The sequence below is a fragment of the Oryza sativa genome, chromosome 10, assembly GCF_034140825.1.
Source record: "Oryza sativa Japonica Group chromosome 10, ASM3414082v1".
NCBI lineage: Eukaryota > Viridiplantae > Streptophyta > Magnoliopsida > Poales > Poaceae > Oryza > Oryza sativa.
This window is the reverse complement of record NC_089044.1, coordinates 22,277,051-22,293,908: the sequence shown is the minus strand read 5'-3', so window position 1 is coordinate 22,293,908 and position 16,858 is coordinate 22,277,051. Positions and strand designations below refer to the sequence as shown.

The 16,858-nt window shown below is 46.4% G+C and overlaps 3 protein-coding genes and 1 long non-coding RNA gene across 6 annotated transcripts; 2 read left to right on the top strand and 2 right to left on the bottom strand.

Annotated features, from left to right (window-relative positions):
- Positions 1 to 1,396: 1,396 nt before the first annotated feature.
- On the top strand, positions 1,397 to 8,417 carry LOC4349316 (pectin acetylesterase 9). 3 transcript variants are annotated; one of them, XM_066304852.1, is made up of 13 exons: positions 1,397 to 1,535; positions 2,303 to 2,451; positions 2,708 to 2,920; positions 4,490 to 4,569; positions 4,690 to 4,776; positions 5,030 to 5,154; positions 5,259 to 5,319; positions 5,410 to 5,466; positions 5,573 to 5,650; positions 5,744 to 5,849; positions 6,056 to 6,201; positions 6,282 to 6,392; positions 7,139 to 8,417. In XM_066304852.1, the coding sequence occupies exons 2-13, from the start codon at positions 2,325 to 2,327 to the stop codon at positions 7,274 to 7,276; spliced, it is 1,329 nt and encodes a 442-aa protein (XP_066160949.1). In that variant the 5' UTR covers positions 1,397 to 1,535; positions 2,303 to 2,324; the 3' UTR covers positions 7,277 to 8,417. The 3 variants fall into 3 exon arrangements, 2 of the variants coding, with proteins under 2 accessions (XP_066160949.1, XP_066160950.1); XR_003239001.2 differs by lacking the exon at positions 1,397 to 1,535 and adding an exon at positions 6,527 to 6,638 and having other exon boundaries at positions 2,189 to 2,451; positions 7,139 to 7,374; XM_066304853.1 differs by lacking the exons at positions 1,397 to 1,535; positions 6,056 to 6,201; positions 6,282 to 6,392; positions 7,139 to 8,417 and adding an exon at positions 5,985 to 6,040 and having other exon boundaries at positions 2,189 to 2,451.
- LOC4349315 (uncharacterized) lies at positions 7,251 to 8,915 on the bottom strand. Its single transcript, XM_015757661.3, has one exon. It carries the CDS (start codon positions 8,811 to 8,813, stop codon positions 7,641 to 7,643), a length of 1,173 nt encoding a protein of 390 aa, XP_015613147.1. The 5' UTR covers positions 8,814 to 8,915; the 3' UTR covers positions 7,251 to 7,640.
- Positions 8,916 to 13,907: 4,992 nt separating this feature from the next.
- On the top strand, positions 13,908 to 16,803 carry LOC4349314 (rop guanine nucleotide exchange factor 3). Its single transcript, XM_015758850.3, has 6 exons — positions 13,908 to 14,394; positions 14,480 to 14,634; positions 14,740 to 14,814; positions 14,899 to 15,207; positions 15,683 to 16,027; positions 16,440 to 16,803. Exons 1-6 carry the CDS (start codon positions 13,956 to 13,958, stop codon positions 16,554 to 16,556), a joined length of 1,440 nt encoding a protein of 479 aa, XP_015614336.1. The 5' UTR covers positions 13,908 to 13,955; the 3' UTR covers positions 16,557 to 16,803.
- On the bottom strand, positions 15,389 to 16,831 carry LOC136353652 (uncharacterized). The gene is made up of 2 exons (XR_010737018.1): positions 16,681 to 16,831; positions 15,389 to 16,045 (listed from the first exon to the last, which is right to left on the bottom strand). It is a non-coding gene; the product is annotated as an uncharacterized lncRNA (long non-coding RNA).
- Positions 16,832 to 16,858: the final 27 nt, after the last annotated feature.

The window sequence follows — 16,858 nt, the reverse complement described above, 5'->3', positions numbered from 1 at the left end:
CCCTCCGAGGCGATGGGCCTACCGACACGGACGGCGATACGGGCGCCGTCTCCGCTTGGAGCGTTGCCGCTAGCGACCAAGCAATCCCCGCCGCACACCGGCGCCGTCGTGCCCCTCCTCCGCCGCACACTGGACTCCGACGGGGCCGATGGTGGTTAGAGCGAGAGAGACTTTTTTTTTCTGTGTGTTATGACACGTGGGTGCTGACTCAGCATTGTTGACTGAAGTCAACTCGCCACGTCAGCTAAAACCGGTGGCAATACTGCCTTAGGACATAACCTGGTTTTGTAAGTTGAGGGATGTTATATATCTGTTTTTGTGGTTGGGGGACGATTTTGTAACTCGAAGTTGATGGACCTCTGATGTACTTTTTCCATCAGAATTTGTCGGACCAAACTTTGGTGGGCCAGCGGCAGCGTCTTATCTGTATAACTTGGGGGAAAAAGTACACCGGAGGTCCTTCAACTTGTCATCGAGTTACAAAATCGTCCAACCGCAAAACCGGATACAACGCATCCCCCAACTTACAAAACTAATACAAACTAAATCCCTTGACGGTTTTGACCCCGGTTTTATCCGACGTGGCGGCTAAGTCAGCGTGGGACCCACGTGGGCACCACATGTCAGGATGCCAAGTCATCTCTTTCCCCTCTTCTCTCTCAGTTTTCTCATCTAGGTGGGCAGGGCGGCCGGCGGGTTGGGGAGGAAGCCGACAGGGTGAAACGGGAGAGGAGGAGGTTTGGCGACCGGTGGGCAGGCGGGTCGGCGGCGGCCTCCCCCACGCCATGGACGACGACGGTGATGGCGGCCTCACTCTCCCCATCCCGTTCCACATCGGCGCCATCCGCCTCAGCTCTCCCCTCTCCCCGCTCTTCTCCTCTCTCCGCCCTCCAGATGGTCGACGTCGACCGCCGCTTGCCGGTGCGGCCTGACTTCCCGCGCCCCTGCCGCCGTAGCCCCTTCCTCTCCCGCAGCGCGCTTGCCCACCGTCGGCCGGCCGCTCCGGCCCTCGCCGTCACCCGCTTCGCCCACCGGCCACCGCTTGCCCGGTCCTCCGGTAGGCCGGTGCGGCTGCCACATCGCCGGTCGCCGGCCACCGGCCACTGAACCTCTTCCTCTCCTGCCTCGCCTCGTTGGCTTCCTCCCCAACCCGCCGGTCGGCCTGTCCACCTAGACGAGGAGAAAACTGAGAGAGAAGAGGCGACGGGCAGAGTGGCGGCCTCGCTGGCGCGTGCCTCCACTCTCGCCCACGCCTTCTTCTTCGGCTTCCACTTTTGGGTCGGTGCCGGCCTCTCATCCCGCGTGGCGGCCATCGGTGCCTCTCCGCCACTGTCGCCTCCGCCCTCTCCGCCACACGGCTCGCTCGCCCGCCACCACCTCTCTGCCACGACGCTGGCCCGCTACCTTCCCCTTCTCTCGTGTCTCAGCCACCGCCGCATCGTTGGCCGGCCGTCAAACCTCTCGCCCTGGCGACCCCCTCCCCACCGCCGGCCAGCATGCCGACGACGTGGCATCCTAACATGTTGAGAGGAAAGGTAGGGAGAGGCTGGCTTGCCAACGTGGCATCCTGACATGTGGGTCCCACGCTGACTCAGCCGCCACGTCAGATAAAACCGGGGTCAAAATCGCCGAGGGACCTAGTTTGCACTGGTTTTGTAAGTTGGGGGATGCGTTGTATTCGGTTTTGTGATTGGGGGGCGATTTTTTAACCTGATGAGGGACCTTCGGTGTACTTTTTCCTAAGTTGGGCGGGGGAAGAAATCCAAACGGTCCAATTAAAAGAGCGAAGTAAAATTCCAAATTAATTCGAAGAATCGGCGTCACCAAATCAATCTCGCCCTTGGTTAATCTTGTACGATTGTTGTGAAAATCTTAACATCAAATTAAGAGATTGATTTAATCAAACATTACACCAAATTAACCGATACACGTTTCAGCATGTACGTAGGAGTTAGGATAGGAGAAAATCACCAGCAATTAAGCCATTAATTAACAATGACCGGAAAAGGGAGCGCGTGATCTACCTACCAATAATTCCAATTCCTAAGCCAAGAAACTAACTAACTAACGTACGTGCTCACTGCCATTGTCGTCATCGATAATCGTCGGTTGCAATATCCTCTTTTCCGTTGCCATTTCGCTTTCCAAGCCTCCAACTTTTATGCTGTTCATGAGCATGACAGCGTGCATACATGGCATTACAGAATCTACAGATGCACAGGCTAGCTGCTCTGCTGAGATAGGCGCAGGCGCAGCGCAATCCAAAGCAGCTGACGCCTTTTGCATCCTGCCTTCTTTGTAGGCTTCGTCCTCCTACCTCTGCCATGGCTCAGCGACACTGGCCATGGCGGCTCGCCGTGTTCGTCGCCGCCGTCGTGACGCCGGTGGCTGCCGAGGAGAGGCTGGTGGTGGGCATGACTCTCCTCCAAGCTGCCACATCGACAGGAGCAGGCGAGGAATTCTTCTTGTTCTTCTTCTTCTTGTTGTTCTTCTTCTTCTTCTTCTCTGTGTGCGATTTCTTAGTGTTCGATCGATTGCATTGCACCGCCGCGAATCGCTGGCGAGGTCAACGAGAAAGGAAATGGAGATTCATTTACCAATTTACCATGCAATTGGAAAATTCCTTAATTAGTTGACCTTGCTAGGCACACACGTACACATCGTTTGCATTCTTGATCGTGCGCGTTGTTTCAATCGATCTTTGCAGTGTGCCTCGACGGGAGCCCGCCGGCGTACCACCTCCACCGGGGCTCTGGCGGCGGCGCCGGCGGCTGGGTGCTCCAGTTCGAGGGCGGCGGGTGGTGCAACGACGCGCCGTCGTGCGCGGAAAGGGCCGGCACGCGGCGAGGCTCCACGCGCTCCATGGACAGCCTCGAGGTGTTCTCCGGCCTCCTCAGCAACGATCCGGACATGAATCCAGGTGCGAAGTGTACGGCCAATATAAATTTCCAAGTTAAGTCACTGTGTTTCTTTCTCAAACAACAACAAGTAGCATTGCGCAAAAGAAGAAAAAAACCATTGATTTATACTCCCTTCAGATTAGTAATCTTAAAAACAAATTTTATCACACATTTTATATGATAATATCTATGCTATTTAAAATGATATTAGTGGTTGTGTCCGAGTCTGCCTCCAATATCATCTGATATGTGGGGTCATAAGTATAAAATCATCAACTCGTGAATGGTATTGGAATTGCTAATTGTAGGAATTTTAAAGGGTTACATACACAACCTTCAAATTTACCTTTCACCCTCTTTATCTAAAAAAATTTACCTTTCACCCATAGATGAGTTATAAGCGTTCAATTTTGTATATCCGACCAAATGGCTTGTGAAAATAGACGAAGAGGATAAAAAAAAAAGAAGATCATCTAGCAACATATTTTAGTTTTGACTTTGGATATGACATTATATGTCTAATCGAGTGACTATGCTATAACCTTATAATTTTTTTCTTTGCTTTTATCACTTATAATATCCACTATAACACACGGGTCTTTAGCTAGTATACAGAAATATCAAGAAATATATGATTTTATCGAAGTATTTCTTTTTTAAAACTGGTCTATACATATTATGATCTCCATATTTCAAAATAATATTTTAGAAATTATTTCTAGTTAAATATTTTAAAGATTAATAGCGGTCTTTTTTTAAAAGATTAATAGCGGTAACAATAAATATTATGAATGCGGAGGTAGTAGCTCGTAATGAGATGCCTTTTTCTTCAAATAACTTCGTACATTTACCAGTTCATACGGCAAGTTGTTAGCAACAACAGACGTTTCCGTTCTTGGTGGTACGTGAGTTTGCTTTTGCAAAAGGTGACAGCGAGCAAGTACAGTCACAATCGGGTAGGTACCATGAAGGGATGAACAGCTCATGGTCAAGAATAGTTAGTGCCGGGATGGAATGATAGATTCACTATGCAAAATGTGGAATCGTGCAGTAGTACATTTACTAGTCTAGACTCTAGAGTCGGCACATCGACATCAGGCTAGTGTAAATTCAGGTTCATCAACCTACAACACAACTTATTAGGTTTCTCGAGTTTTAGCCTTTCAGGTTGTTGTTTTAGAGGATTCATAATGTATATTTGCTTGTTTGGTGATGATTCAATCGTTCGACTAGTAATTTCAGACTATCTAAGTGACTAATTAAGTTGGCGTTCCTAATCTGCTATATCACTTTTTTATTCTAACTTTGATTACTTTGATGCAGACATGCAGATTTTATACAGTACTTTTGTTTTCTACTTTCTCCATTTCATATCATAAGACTTTCTAACATTGCCCACATTCATATAGATATTAATGAATCTAGGCACACATATATATCCACATATTCATGAATGTGAGTAATGCTAGAAAGTCTTATAACCTAAAATGAAGATGATATTTGTTCTTCTTTTACCGTTCAATTATTCTATTTATCATTTAAACAAAAATGTAGGGATTTTAACATAGTGTTTGTCGTCAATTTGGCAGATTTTTACAACTGGAATCGTGTCAAGCTGAGGTACTGCGATGGTGGCTCCTTCGCCGGTGATTCAGAACTCAGAAATGGCGTACGCTTCCCTGTTTCCCTGACTGAAACAAAACATGTCTTCAATTGAATTGCTTGTGTTTTTTTTTCTTCTGCATTGTTCAGTACTCAACTCACTGTTTTGTGTTTTACCACTTTGCAGTCTTCAGTCCTCTACTTCAGAGGTCAGAGGATATGGGACGCTATCATCAGTGATCTCCTTCCAAAAGGCCTTGCAAAAGCCCAAAAGGTTCATTGGTTCTCCTGAAAACAGTTTGTTCCATTTCAGTATTTTCTGCACAAACTCATTTTACAATTTTCATCGCGATTAACTTAAGCTGGAATCCAATTCTTTGATGCCAATGTAAGCTTTTCAACACTAACAATAACTTACTAGCTACTCCGAGAATCCTAAACGGCATCATAATTCATAACTCACTCATTCTTCAGGCTTCAGAGCTTGCCCTGTTGCCTTTGTTCTTAACAAGTTCTGAATTTTTCAGGTATTGCTCTCAGGCTGTTCAGCAGGAGGCCTAGCTACATTCTTCCACTGCGACGACCTCAAAGGACGTCTCGGAGATGCTGTCACTGTGAAATGCTTGAGTGACGCAGGATTTTTCCTTGATGTGTAACAGTGGAGTCTAATCAAGCAAAAAAAAATTACTTTGGTTGACTGATTCTTGAACTCATTGGGTTGAAACACAAAAATTTACTTTGGTTGGTGTCCTGCAGGGATGACATTACTGGCAACAACACTGTTGAGCCTTTCTTTAGGAGCCTAGTAGCTTTGCAGGTAACCGACTAGTTAAGCGTGTTTCTGCACATTGGATTTCACATTATTTGGTAGTGTTTTAATTTTTAAAGCCATGAGTTTTTCACGCAGGGAGCTGAGAAGAATTTGAACAAAGACTGTTTAAGTTCAACAGACTATCCATACCAGGTAGTATCAATTAAGATTTTTTTTTATCTTCCCTTTCAAAGTACTGAATTTCATTGTTCAAAAGTTACAACTTTTTATAATCTTCTTGTCTCACTTCTCTGCGCAGTGCTTCTTTCCGCAATATATACTTCCATACATCAGAACCCCTTACTTCATTTTGAATTCAGCTTACGACGTATATCAGGTAAAAAAATGACATGGCGCAACTTGATGTTTTTTAGCATATGGTTATACAACTCGCAAGCAAAAACGCATGATTTTTACCTTTTTTGAACAGTTCCATCACAATTTTGTGCATCCTTCATGTGATCCTAAAGGCCAATGGAGCCACTGTAAGTCGGATCCTGGTGCATGCAGTACATCCCAAATTGCGACTCTCCAAGGTTACCTTTTTTTTTCTCTTTCTTGGTAGAGCTAAATACTAATCTGTGCAATTTTCATATAAACAATAGGTGCAAGTCTATTGCTCTTACGAAATTCACACTAAAGATTATTCAGATTTAGATTCCATTGAACAGGCATATGTGAGATTTCTGGATTCAAGTTGTTGTCTTCGTGACATTCTTCAGAGTTCTGAATCTGTCTGCAGGACTCAGGAATGCAATGTTGACGGCTCTGAAGCCGTTCCAAAATGAACAGGGTGTAGGGATGTTCATAAATTCTTGTTTTGCACATTGCCAGAGTGAGCTGCAGGAAACATGGTTAGCACCAAATTCGCCCAGGTTGCATAACAAGGTACTGGCAATCTACATGAAAATGTTGTGTATATGCGGTGTATTTGCAGGCAGACATAGATGATATCTGGTTTGTTTCAGACAATTGCAGAGCTGGTTGGTGAATGGTACTTTGAGAGAGGGCCTGGCATAGAAATCGATTGCGCATATCCTTGCGACTCAACTTGTCACAATATTATACCTTCTAATCAGGTTTGTTCCATTCTAGAGGAGTTTTTTTTTTTAACACAAAAATACAGCATTGTATCATGTACCATATCCAAATAACTGTTTGCTTGCAATTCAAACAAAATGAATGAAACTGACAAAAAATGCTTGGTGACTAGGAATTGGGGATTTAGGAGTTTGGCAGGGGAGCATCCATGCCCAACTGTGATCAAAATAACAAAGATTTCATTTAGTTTGGTGAATAAACTGAAGGATGAACACTGTTACAATGTAAGTACACTTCTCTGCAGAACAAAAAGACATCTTAATTGGATAGGATCATCGGACAGAAGGTTAGCATTAATACAATTCATATCTACTGATCCATTAAAGTAAATGCAAGAAAAAATCCAAAACAAAAATAAAGTAAAATGTATGGACTACTTGATCTTAGCCTGATAGAAATTGGGTGTTCAGTTGAGATTGCTGTACGTTGCTGTGGATGTTGCTGCAGCTGCAACCACAATAACTACTAGTTTATATCAAGCTATACTAGGCTACTGCAGCCCTGTGACTGTGCAGCACTGCAGCCACAGCCACAGCCACAGGGAACCGAACATCCCAAATGAATATGCAGACACAGTTAATCCTGATTCCTGAATGAACCAAATTTCAGTCCAAACAATTCGACATCTTGCACTCTGCATTTCTGCAACTAAAGACTGCACCCATGTTTTATGAGTTCCAACATCACTTGATTCATGTTACTAAATATGCATCTGTTTATGCAGAATGGAGACTCAGGCATCCACAATGGAGGTCCCTGCATGAACATTCCTCCCAAATTCTACAGCATCAGCCTACAGATGATTCTTTACCTGTCTATATTGCACATTGCAGAACAATTCATAATTTCATACGACATTTGATTGAACAGTAAAACAGAGCCAATGCTCTTGTAACCACTGATGTTCTGACACTTCTGTTTTCCTCTCACTGATACATGAAGAAACTATTAAGTCTATAACCTCAGCAGAGTTAACAAAAAAAGCGAGAGAATATGCATTGCAGAAGCAGATTAACATGCTACAACAGTATCAAAAGCTCTACACAATTGATTAGCACTTGAGATCACAATTGCAGAAGCAGGACTCATATATGACACTGAACTGTAAACTCTGTAAGAGGCTAAAGAGCTAAACCATGCACATCTGAGTCATGATGCTATCACTATCTTTACCCTGATTTGCTTGAGCTGCTTGACAATACATGAAGAGAAAAAATCGAAGCTTTTCACCTTGCGTCCTCATCCGGATCAACTGCTGGGAAGAACCAGAACGAGTCGCCGTCGGCGGGGAACTCGCCATGGCGGTGCGGCACCGTCTTCTTCAGCACCAGCAGATCACCCGGCGCCGCGCCCACCCTCGACTCCGACCAGAACCACGCCTGGCCACGGGCGGCGACGTCCACGTCGGGCAGCGTCGACGGCTGGTGCGCGAACAGGACGGTCCCCGGGGCGCGGCCGGCCGCGGAGGAAGGCGGGACGGCCGCCGAGCACCCGCGGCCGAGCAGCAGCACGCGCTCGCCGGGGCAGGCGGCGATCGGCAGCCACGCCCTCGCGTCCCAGTTGAGCTTGTAGAGCGCGACGCGGTTGTGGCGCTCGTCCGAGAGCACGAGGAGGACGTGGCCGAGCGACTCCACGAGGTAGTGCCGCCTCAGCTCGAGCGACGGGAGCGCGAACCCCGTGTCCCTGCGCTGCACCTTGGGGTTCTCGTCCGCGAGATCGGCGCGCCACAGCCGCCTCCGCTCGTCGACGAGGTACACCGTGGCGCCGACGGCGACGACGTCGCTGAGGGCCGCGTGGTGGCGGAACCCCGGCGCGCGCAGCGTCTCCCACCCCTGGAAGTCGGCGCCGGGGCGGCAGAAGGCGAGGAGCCTGTCCGCGACCACCACGAGGAAGCACCCCGCCTCGCCGGCGGCGGGAGACGACGTGAGGACGGCGTGGAACCGCGCGTTCCACCTGGCGAACGGCCACGCCACGATCCTCTGGTCGCCGGTGATGGGGTTGAGCAGCATCACGCGGCGCGGCGCGTCCACGGCGACCATGACGACCCACCCGTGCCCCGTGGCGACGCACCGGTGCATGTCCCTCGAGGGCACCCGGTACCCGTACGACCGCCCGCCGGGCACGTCGTAGAACACGCGGCGCGCCACCGCCCCCGCCCCCGGCGGCGACTCCCGCTCGGGGAGCATCAGCCAGGGGAAGGGCGGCGGGGCGTGGCCGACGCGGCGGCAGTAGAGGCGCCACGCGCGGTCGACGAGGCGGAGCCTGAGGTAGTCGGCGAAGGCGAGGAAGGGGGCGACCGCGGCGAGGATGGCCCCGCGGCGCCTAGGGTTTCGTGGGTTGCGCGCCGCCGCCATCGCCGCCTCCGCCGCGCGCCGCCGCGGCGCGAGCGACCGACGCATGCAGCCCACGCGACGCGACCCGACCCGACCCGACCGAACGGGTTCGACTCAGCCGCGTGCTCTCTCTCTCTCTCTCTCTCTCCGCGTCTCCTCGTGCGCAGCGCACGCACACGGCCACACGCCTAGCCTTTGTATGATCCCGCGACGCCACGCCCCTCTCCTATATACCCCCCTCCGTCCCGTATTATTGTCATTTTAGATTGTTTAGCACGTATTAAAGTTAAAAAAAATATAATAGTACCCTTTATTATTTAATAAAATATATTGTTGTATATGGAATGATGGTTGAGGGTAGAAAAGAGACAAATTTAAATTAGAAGTGATTGATGGGATAAGTAGTACTCTATTGTGAAAACTATTTTAAATCCCAAAAAGACAACTAATTTGGAACGGATGGAGTATATTTATATGAATAAAAATGTGAAATGGGGAATTTCCAGAAAAGCAAACTTGAAATCTAAAATTGGATACAAATGAAATGGTTTTTATTTCAGTATAGTGAATAATATTGAGGGAGTCTATAAATAAATAAATAATTAAAGAGCTTTCAAGAGAAGTGGATTAATTATTTAATGTTAGTCTATATGGTTATTCAACAGGTGGTGATCAATTAGTCATTCCCACATTCTTCATGTTTTTCTTCAATCACAGGAACATGTTGAGCTTGAATACCAATGCATAAAAAACACGGGTAAATTTATCATGAAAAAAATCATTGTACAATATTATTTTTTTTAAAGAAAAATCGTGCTACGAGAGAAAGCCATAGTCCAGGATGTACCATATCTCTAAGACCGCGTCACTACTCACTACCCAAAACAACATATTTTCTTTATATAAAAGAAATATGTCTTATGTGCTTGCGTAAGCTCTATTGTTTGCTCTTTGGCTTAGCAGCGGCAACCAAAAAATATTTTTTAAAAGTTGATTTTGATGTTTTTATCGTATTTATTTGTCAGCATTGGTTTTTAAGCAAGTAAAAATACATATAGGAAATTTTATGTATATTTTTTCGCTAATAACCGTTATGATTAGATGTAGGCAAAACGATGGGACTGCCAATCGCTTGATCAAGTATCTTGTAACGAGGTGGAGGTCGAACAAATAATTTATATTTTCTTTTGAAGATTTTGATGCTGTTTTAATGTAGTATAATTTTGCATGATCTCCAAATAAATGCAGGGTCTTGTCTATATTGGTATAGCAAATCTGCTGCTTTGATTTGCAGCAATAACTCGAGTTGGCCTTTTCACATCCATTCCAAAACCAAATTCAATGTATGCAGTATGGCACAGCTAAGCATCCTGCAGCCATCCAGCCAAAGGGCGTTTCAGTTCTCGTTTGCATGCAAACAAAAGGTCAATACTTGTAGTGCACTGGCATGCATACACGGTGCTAGTCCAAAAACAAAATTCAAATCTCCCCCAATTCGGGGAGAAATCAATTTGATTAGCCCAATTCGGCCTGGATTCGGAGCGTTCAGAGCCTGGTTCTCGGACTGACGTGGCGGCTCATGAAGGCCCACCCAAATTGGATCACTGCTAATCGAAATCCATATTGGGCCGGAGGAGAATTTTGGAGGAACAGCCCACGTTAATTGGGTCTTAGCAAAAAGGCCCAGGACAGGTGGCATCGTTGTCGGGCCCATTTTAGCCCATCCAAATCGAGACACATAGATTGGCCCAGACATGTAGGCCCACATAAGATTGATCGGCGGACTGGTACGGCCCATATAAAATTGCATTGTGGCCCATTTTGGAAATCCACGTGGCCCAATAAGGTTTGGCCCACCAGTGGACAGCCCGCCGTTACTGGTGCTCGTCGCCACAAAACTCTGCACTTCTCTGACAAATCAAGTGGTAATCAAGTCAGCGAGATGATTCTATCAGTTCTCAAAATAATTTTACAAGCATTTTTAGGCGCAGCTACACCTACGTAGTAGTTTTGGTTTCTTGGCAAGTAAACCGCTTTCAGTCACAAAATTCCCGACGAAATTCATATATGTAAATGTAAAAAAAAAATGTTTTTTTTCACCGGGCAATATAGATTTTTTTTTCACCAGGGGCAATGTAAATGTGTTCTTGTTCCAGCCAGCACTAGGTTCTTGGAAACAGACGGCCTAGAAGCAGAGAGCAGTGCTGAACAAACGGCAACATCGACGAACAATGTCAACTCTGACAGAGAAAACAAGCTAAGCTATGTTGACCTTGATGATGTCCTACTGAACAATCGATCTCCAATCCTACCAACTAATAAACAATCTAATCCTTTTTATCGTCTTTTGCACAATCACTCGAACTCTAGGGAAAAGTGAGACGATCAAATTAAGCAATTCGATTCATAATTCTCTCGAGAAAGCATAAGGTCAAACCATTTTTTTTTTTAAAAAAAACAGAACATCCTCTATCCTGTGCATTAATGGCGGGTACGTGCAATGCACGCCCTCTCAGTACTAGTAACATGCATTAAGCAAAAAAAAACAAAGAACAAAATATCAAAATTAAAAGGGCGATTAATCTATACCTAAGGTAGGCATCGTGACGGGCACGTAGTGCCCACGACTCCAGAATCCTGATTAGTACCCTCCAGATACAATTCTTTAAGTATGATAAGAGGATGTGATTAGTTGGTTAAACTAATTAAGGAGATTAATTAGCAAACGTTTGGACGCCTGAGCTAAGCATCTGCTGCTAATATTGTATTCAGGCATGCTCCCCTTGATGATGGCTGTGGCTGCCGTTTCATGGAGCTCATGTCTCTCATGCTCTGGGCAATGGCTGTCTCTAGCCATTGGAGTCATTCTGACGACGTTTTTACCCCGGATTTAGCATGTCTTTTCTGAGTTTTGGCTGCACTTCTTCCACATTTCAAGTTTCTAGATACTAATTTCATGTTGAATCTGCTTTTTTTTTTAAAAAAAAAGGGGGAACACCAGTGACATTATTTCTAACGAAAAAGGGGGATACAGTATAATTACATGGAATAGTGTAATTCAGATTGTAGCAACTAGCAACAAGCTTGCTGCTTAAACTGAAAACTATCACTTCAAATAGGTGCAGTTAATAGCAAACTGTAAATGATGCTCTCAGATTACGTGTAGGTAAGAAAATGGAAGTGTCATTAGGCTTGGAAATTTATTTATTTTTTTAAAAAAAGGCTTGGAAATGACTAATGAGCATGCAGTTAGTACAATATTGTCAAGCTATCAGCATAGCTAAACATGCTTGCACGCTGGGGCCTAATTAAACTAAAATTAATTAAAAGCAGAGGCACACCGGCCATGCAACCACGCTGCTGCGATCCCAACAACAATTTTCGAGAGCTTCTATGCTGCTCGTGCGCAGCTGCAACTTTCTCCCCTCAAAAGAGGCAACCGGCCTGAACATTCTGAACGTGCGAGAGAGAAGAATTCCATTGCAGTGCCAATTTGTCATTTGTTTAATCTCCTAATCCAAAAGAAACCATCCTCTGTTTAGCCGTCCGTAATCTCTGCACCGTCCATTCAAATCTCCTAATGCTAAAAAAAAGAGTTATTTTGCACGTCACACTTCTATCCTACTCTGAATCTCTGAAGAATTTCAACTCTGAATTTGTAAAGTTCAGAGCTGCGTGAGGTTGCACGAAACAGTGTATTAATGGCCGTTTGTGCCGTGCAAGATGGAAAGGTCGATCAGAGTTCTTGGCCATTCTGCACGCAAAGTTAAACTGTAGTTAGTTGCTCGTACCTAATTACTGAATGCATCGATGATTAGTCATGAGTGTACTGTGACACGCTGCACTGGCAAACAACCTGGCCTGATGAGTTCATCGTCTAATCTCAATCATCATCTCTGCTGGGACTGTTAGTTCTGAACCTGAACCTCGCACGAATGCCTGAATAATTTGAGTTGCGTTGCGTCAGCGTCATACATTACACTAATCCTGTCAAATCTATCACAATTCACAACTCATCAGGCCATGATTTGTTGCTCATCAATTAATATTGTAACCAACTTATCATCCAATCATTAGAATCTCTGTGGTCTGATTAGTTCATTTCAACTGGTTTGGTTGAACGTGATGTGAAGATGCTGTCAAATCCCTTTGTTTTTAACTGAACTTCCATGTGTACTTTGTATAGTTTCAGAGCAGGAATATCAGTAAGGATCAAATCCATTAATATCATGGTTGACTCTCCCCTAACATCAAGCAATTACTACTACTTTCCAAGGTCATTAAGCAAACATAATCTTGCCATGATTTTTATACCCATGCACTTCCTTTCCACGCCTAATAAAAAATAAACAAAAATCAGCAATGTCTCCCAATGGCATGATCACTTGCCATGGACCAGAAAACACAAAACCATATGCAAAACAGCACATCCTTTGCTTACCATTGACTCCTTTTTCCATCCAAGCCTAAGCAAGAGAGGAAGCTGATGCAGGAATTCTTCAGAGGAAACATGAGCTTCCAATTCATGGCAAGAAGATCATTGGCTTGAGTGTCTTAGGAATCAAATCAACATCACAAAAAAAAGGTAAGAATGGCCAATCAATCCTTTTCTTGTGCCATCTTTGGGGGGTGTTCTATCCTTTCCATCTCCTTTGCAGCAGTCAAGAATATTGCAAAAGCAGTGCTTGTTTTCTTTCAATGTTTTTTTCTGAATCTTGGAGATGACGACGACGATGGCAATGCATGCATGCGTCCAATTGCACAAACCCTGTATGTAAAGAAGGTTCAAAAGCAAAAGCTTCTGAAATCTTTAGAGCATACTGGTCCTCTCAATTCCATTTGCATCTGCATCTTTATCTGCATGAGATGATTTAGTTTATGACTTGGTGTCGAGTAGTACTACTAGTAACCTCACTATCATCTAGAAAGCAGCGAGCTTTGTTGCTAAACAAACAGGGGCATTTTGCAAGATTTTCTCACCGCTGTCCTACATAGGCACACAAACATTGGCAAAATGTGTTTAAATTAAGCTACAGTTTCAAATTTAAACCTAGGACTAGGAGGTTTGAAATTTTTTTAGTGAGATGGGTTTCTCTTGTTTCGATGAACTTGTCGTGTCCATTGCAAAGAAGAACTCGTTATATATAAAGCTCTCTCTCTTCTTGTTTCTTGCAGCGTTGAGAGCTCGTCGGCATCAATCGATCGGCAATGGAGAGTAGCTCGTCGGTGTCGGTGTCCGACGAGAGCTCGGAGGCGAACGGCGGCGGGTGCTGCTCGTCGTCGACGACGCCGAGCATGGACGCGGTGAACCTGAGCCGGACTTTCTCCGACGTGTCGTCCTTCTCGGAGGAGCATGGCGGCAGCGGCAGCAGCGTCGACCACAGTGGCCCGTTCGAGCCGCCGTCCGCCGCCGCCGTGTCGAGGCTGATCGGCCGCCGCTCGCCGGCTGCGGCGGCCTCCGCTCTCAGCCTCAGCCGCCTCAGCATGAAGCCCCGGGCCGACGTGCTCGACCGGCGCTCCACCGACGACGAGCTGGAGCTCGTCAAGGAGAGGTTCTCCAAGCTCCTGCTCGGCGAGGACATGTCCGGCGGCGGCAAGGGCGTCTGCACCGCCGTCGCCATCTCCAACGCCATCACCAACCTCTACGGTACGCAGCGCGATCGACATGATCGCCGGCGAACTTGTTCTTGCTAATCCGTGACCACCATGACTAATCCGACGAGCTAATGCAGCCACGGTGTTCGGGAGTTGCCACAAGCTGGAGCCATTGCCGGCGGGGAAGAAGACGATGTGGAGGAGGGAGATGGACTGCCTCCTCTCCGTATGCGACTACATCGTCGAGTTCTACCCCTCCTCACAGACTCTCCCCGATGGCACCAAAGTCGAGGTATCCATCCATGATCCATCCATGGACGATTCAATGGATTTCTACTTACCAAACGCCATGGCTGATTGATTGCTTGCTCCATCTCCATTGCTGTTCATCCTGCAGGTCATGGCCACCAGGCCAAGATCCGACATCTACATCAACCTCCCTGCTCTGGAGAAGCTCGATGCCATGCTCATTGTAAGATCCCAACAAATTTGTCGCAAATTAAAAACATGCTGAATTTGACGAATTTTGGATGAGCTGAATTTCGAATTTGTGCAGGAGATACTGGAGAGTTTTCAGAAGGCGGAGTTCTGGTACGCGGACGCCGGGACGAGGTCGTTCGGGTCGGCGACGTCGTCGTCGACGATGTCGTCGTCGTCGTTCCGGCGGTCGACGCACCGGAACGAGGACAGGTGGTGGCTGCCGGTGCCGTGCGTCCCCGACGGCGGCATCTCCGGCAAGGCCCGCAAGGAGCTCCAGCAGAAGCGCGACTGCGCCACCCAGATCCACAAGGCCGCCGTCGCCATCAACACCGGCGTCCTCGGCGACATGGAGGTCCCCGACTCCTTCATGGCCATCCTCCCCAAGGTAATTAAACAACATCACCAACTCCAATGCAACAGTAACATCACCATTTTTTTCCGATAATAGAAGCTTTATATGATACTTCCTCTGTTTCACAATGTAAGTCATTCTAACATTTCTTACATTTATATTGATGTTGATGAATCTAGACATATATATTTATATAAATTCATTAATATCAATATGAATGTGGAAAATGCTAGAATGACTTGTATTGTGAAATGGAGGAAGTACATTCTAACGGAGCTTACTCCCGGCCTCCGTATGAAATGCACACGGCCACAAAACAGGATCTAACTAGACCCTCAACACAAAACAAAAAAATTAGTGACTATCAAGCCGTAGACTAGATCGCCACCCATATTCCAGAGTAAAAAAACTCCTATGCCACCTGATCCAAACAACGCGATACCACCAACAATAGTATTTGTCGTCATCATCTTCTTCTTCGTCTTGTTCATCATCGTGTTCTTGGCAGAGTGGGAAGGCGAGCGTGGGGGACGGGGTGTACAGGGCGATGCTGGGGGCGGAGAAGTTCTCGCCGGAGTACCTGCTGGACTGCCTGGACATGTCGTCGGAGCACGAGGCGCTGGCGATGGCGGACAGGGTGGAGGCGGCGATGTACGTGTGGCGGCGCAAGGCGGGCGCCAGCCACGGGAGGTCGCGGTGGGGCGCCGTCAAGGAGCTCGTCGCCGACGACGAGGAGCAGGACAAGAACGTGATGCTGGCAGGCCGGGCGGAGAGCCTCCTCCTCTGCCTCAAGCACAGGTTCCCCGGCTTGTCCCAGACCACCCTCGACACCAGCAAGATCCAGTTCAACAAGGTAATCAAACTAACTAATCTACAATTCATACAAATGCAACAGCATTAGCATCCAACATTAGCATTCAACTAATCAAAGTACGCGAATGCAAGAACAGCATTGGCTTTCAACTAGTAAGAGCATGCAAATGTAAGAACAAAATTGGTACTCTTGATTCAGCTGATCAAAGCATATAAATGGCAAGAACAGCATTGGTATTCAAGTAGTAATTCAGAGCATGAAAACTCAAGGATACCATTGGTATTCATGATCCAGCTGATCAAAGCATATAAAATGCAAGAACAGCATTGGCATTCAACTAATTCAGAGCATGCAGATGCCAGCATTGGCATTCTGTGATCTATATCTTCTTTTCAAATTCAAAATTTGATACGTTCCTGACCAAATGAGATTGGCAAAATTTTTCATGTAGGATATTGGTCAGGCAATCCTGGAGAGCTACTCAAGGGTGCTGGAAAGCTTGGCTTTCAACATCGTATCATGGATCGATGATGTCCTTTTTGCTGACAAGACGGTCAGGAAACAGTGAGCGACAGCCAGAGCGTCTGGACTCTGGATTGAAGCTTCCCAACAAGAGCTTTAGATGTTTCTGTTAGTGTAGCTGCCAAGAGAAAAAAAATTAAAGTAACAGTAGGTAGGGTGATTTTGCTGACCTTAGTGAGGGAACTGTAAGCTTTAGCTTGCAACAATTATGTCTTGTATGACCAGCAGTGGTTGTATGTATGAAGTAATCTGCTCTGTATTCCTTTTTGTTTCCTAACCTGGCCTTTCTGTCCTCTTCCTTATTACCAAATCATGGTAGTACTGCACAGGTTTAAGAGAGTAAAAAAA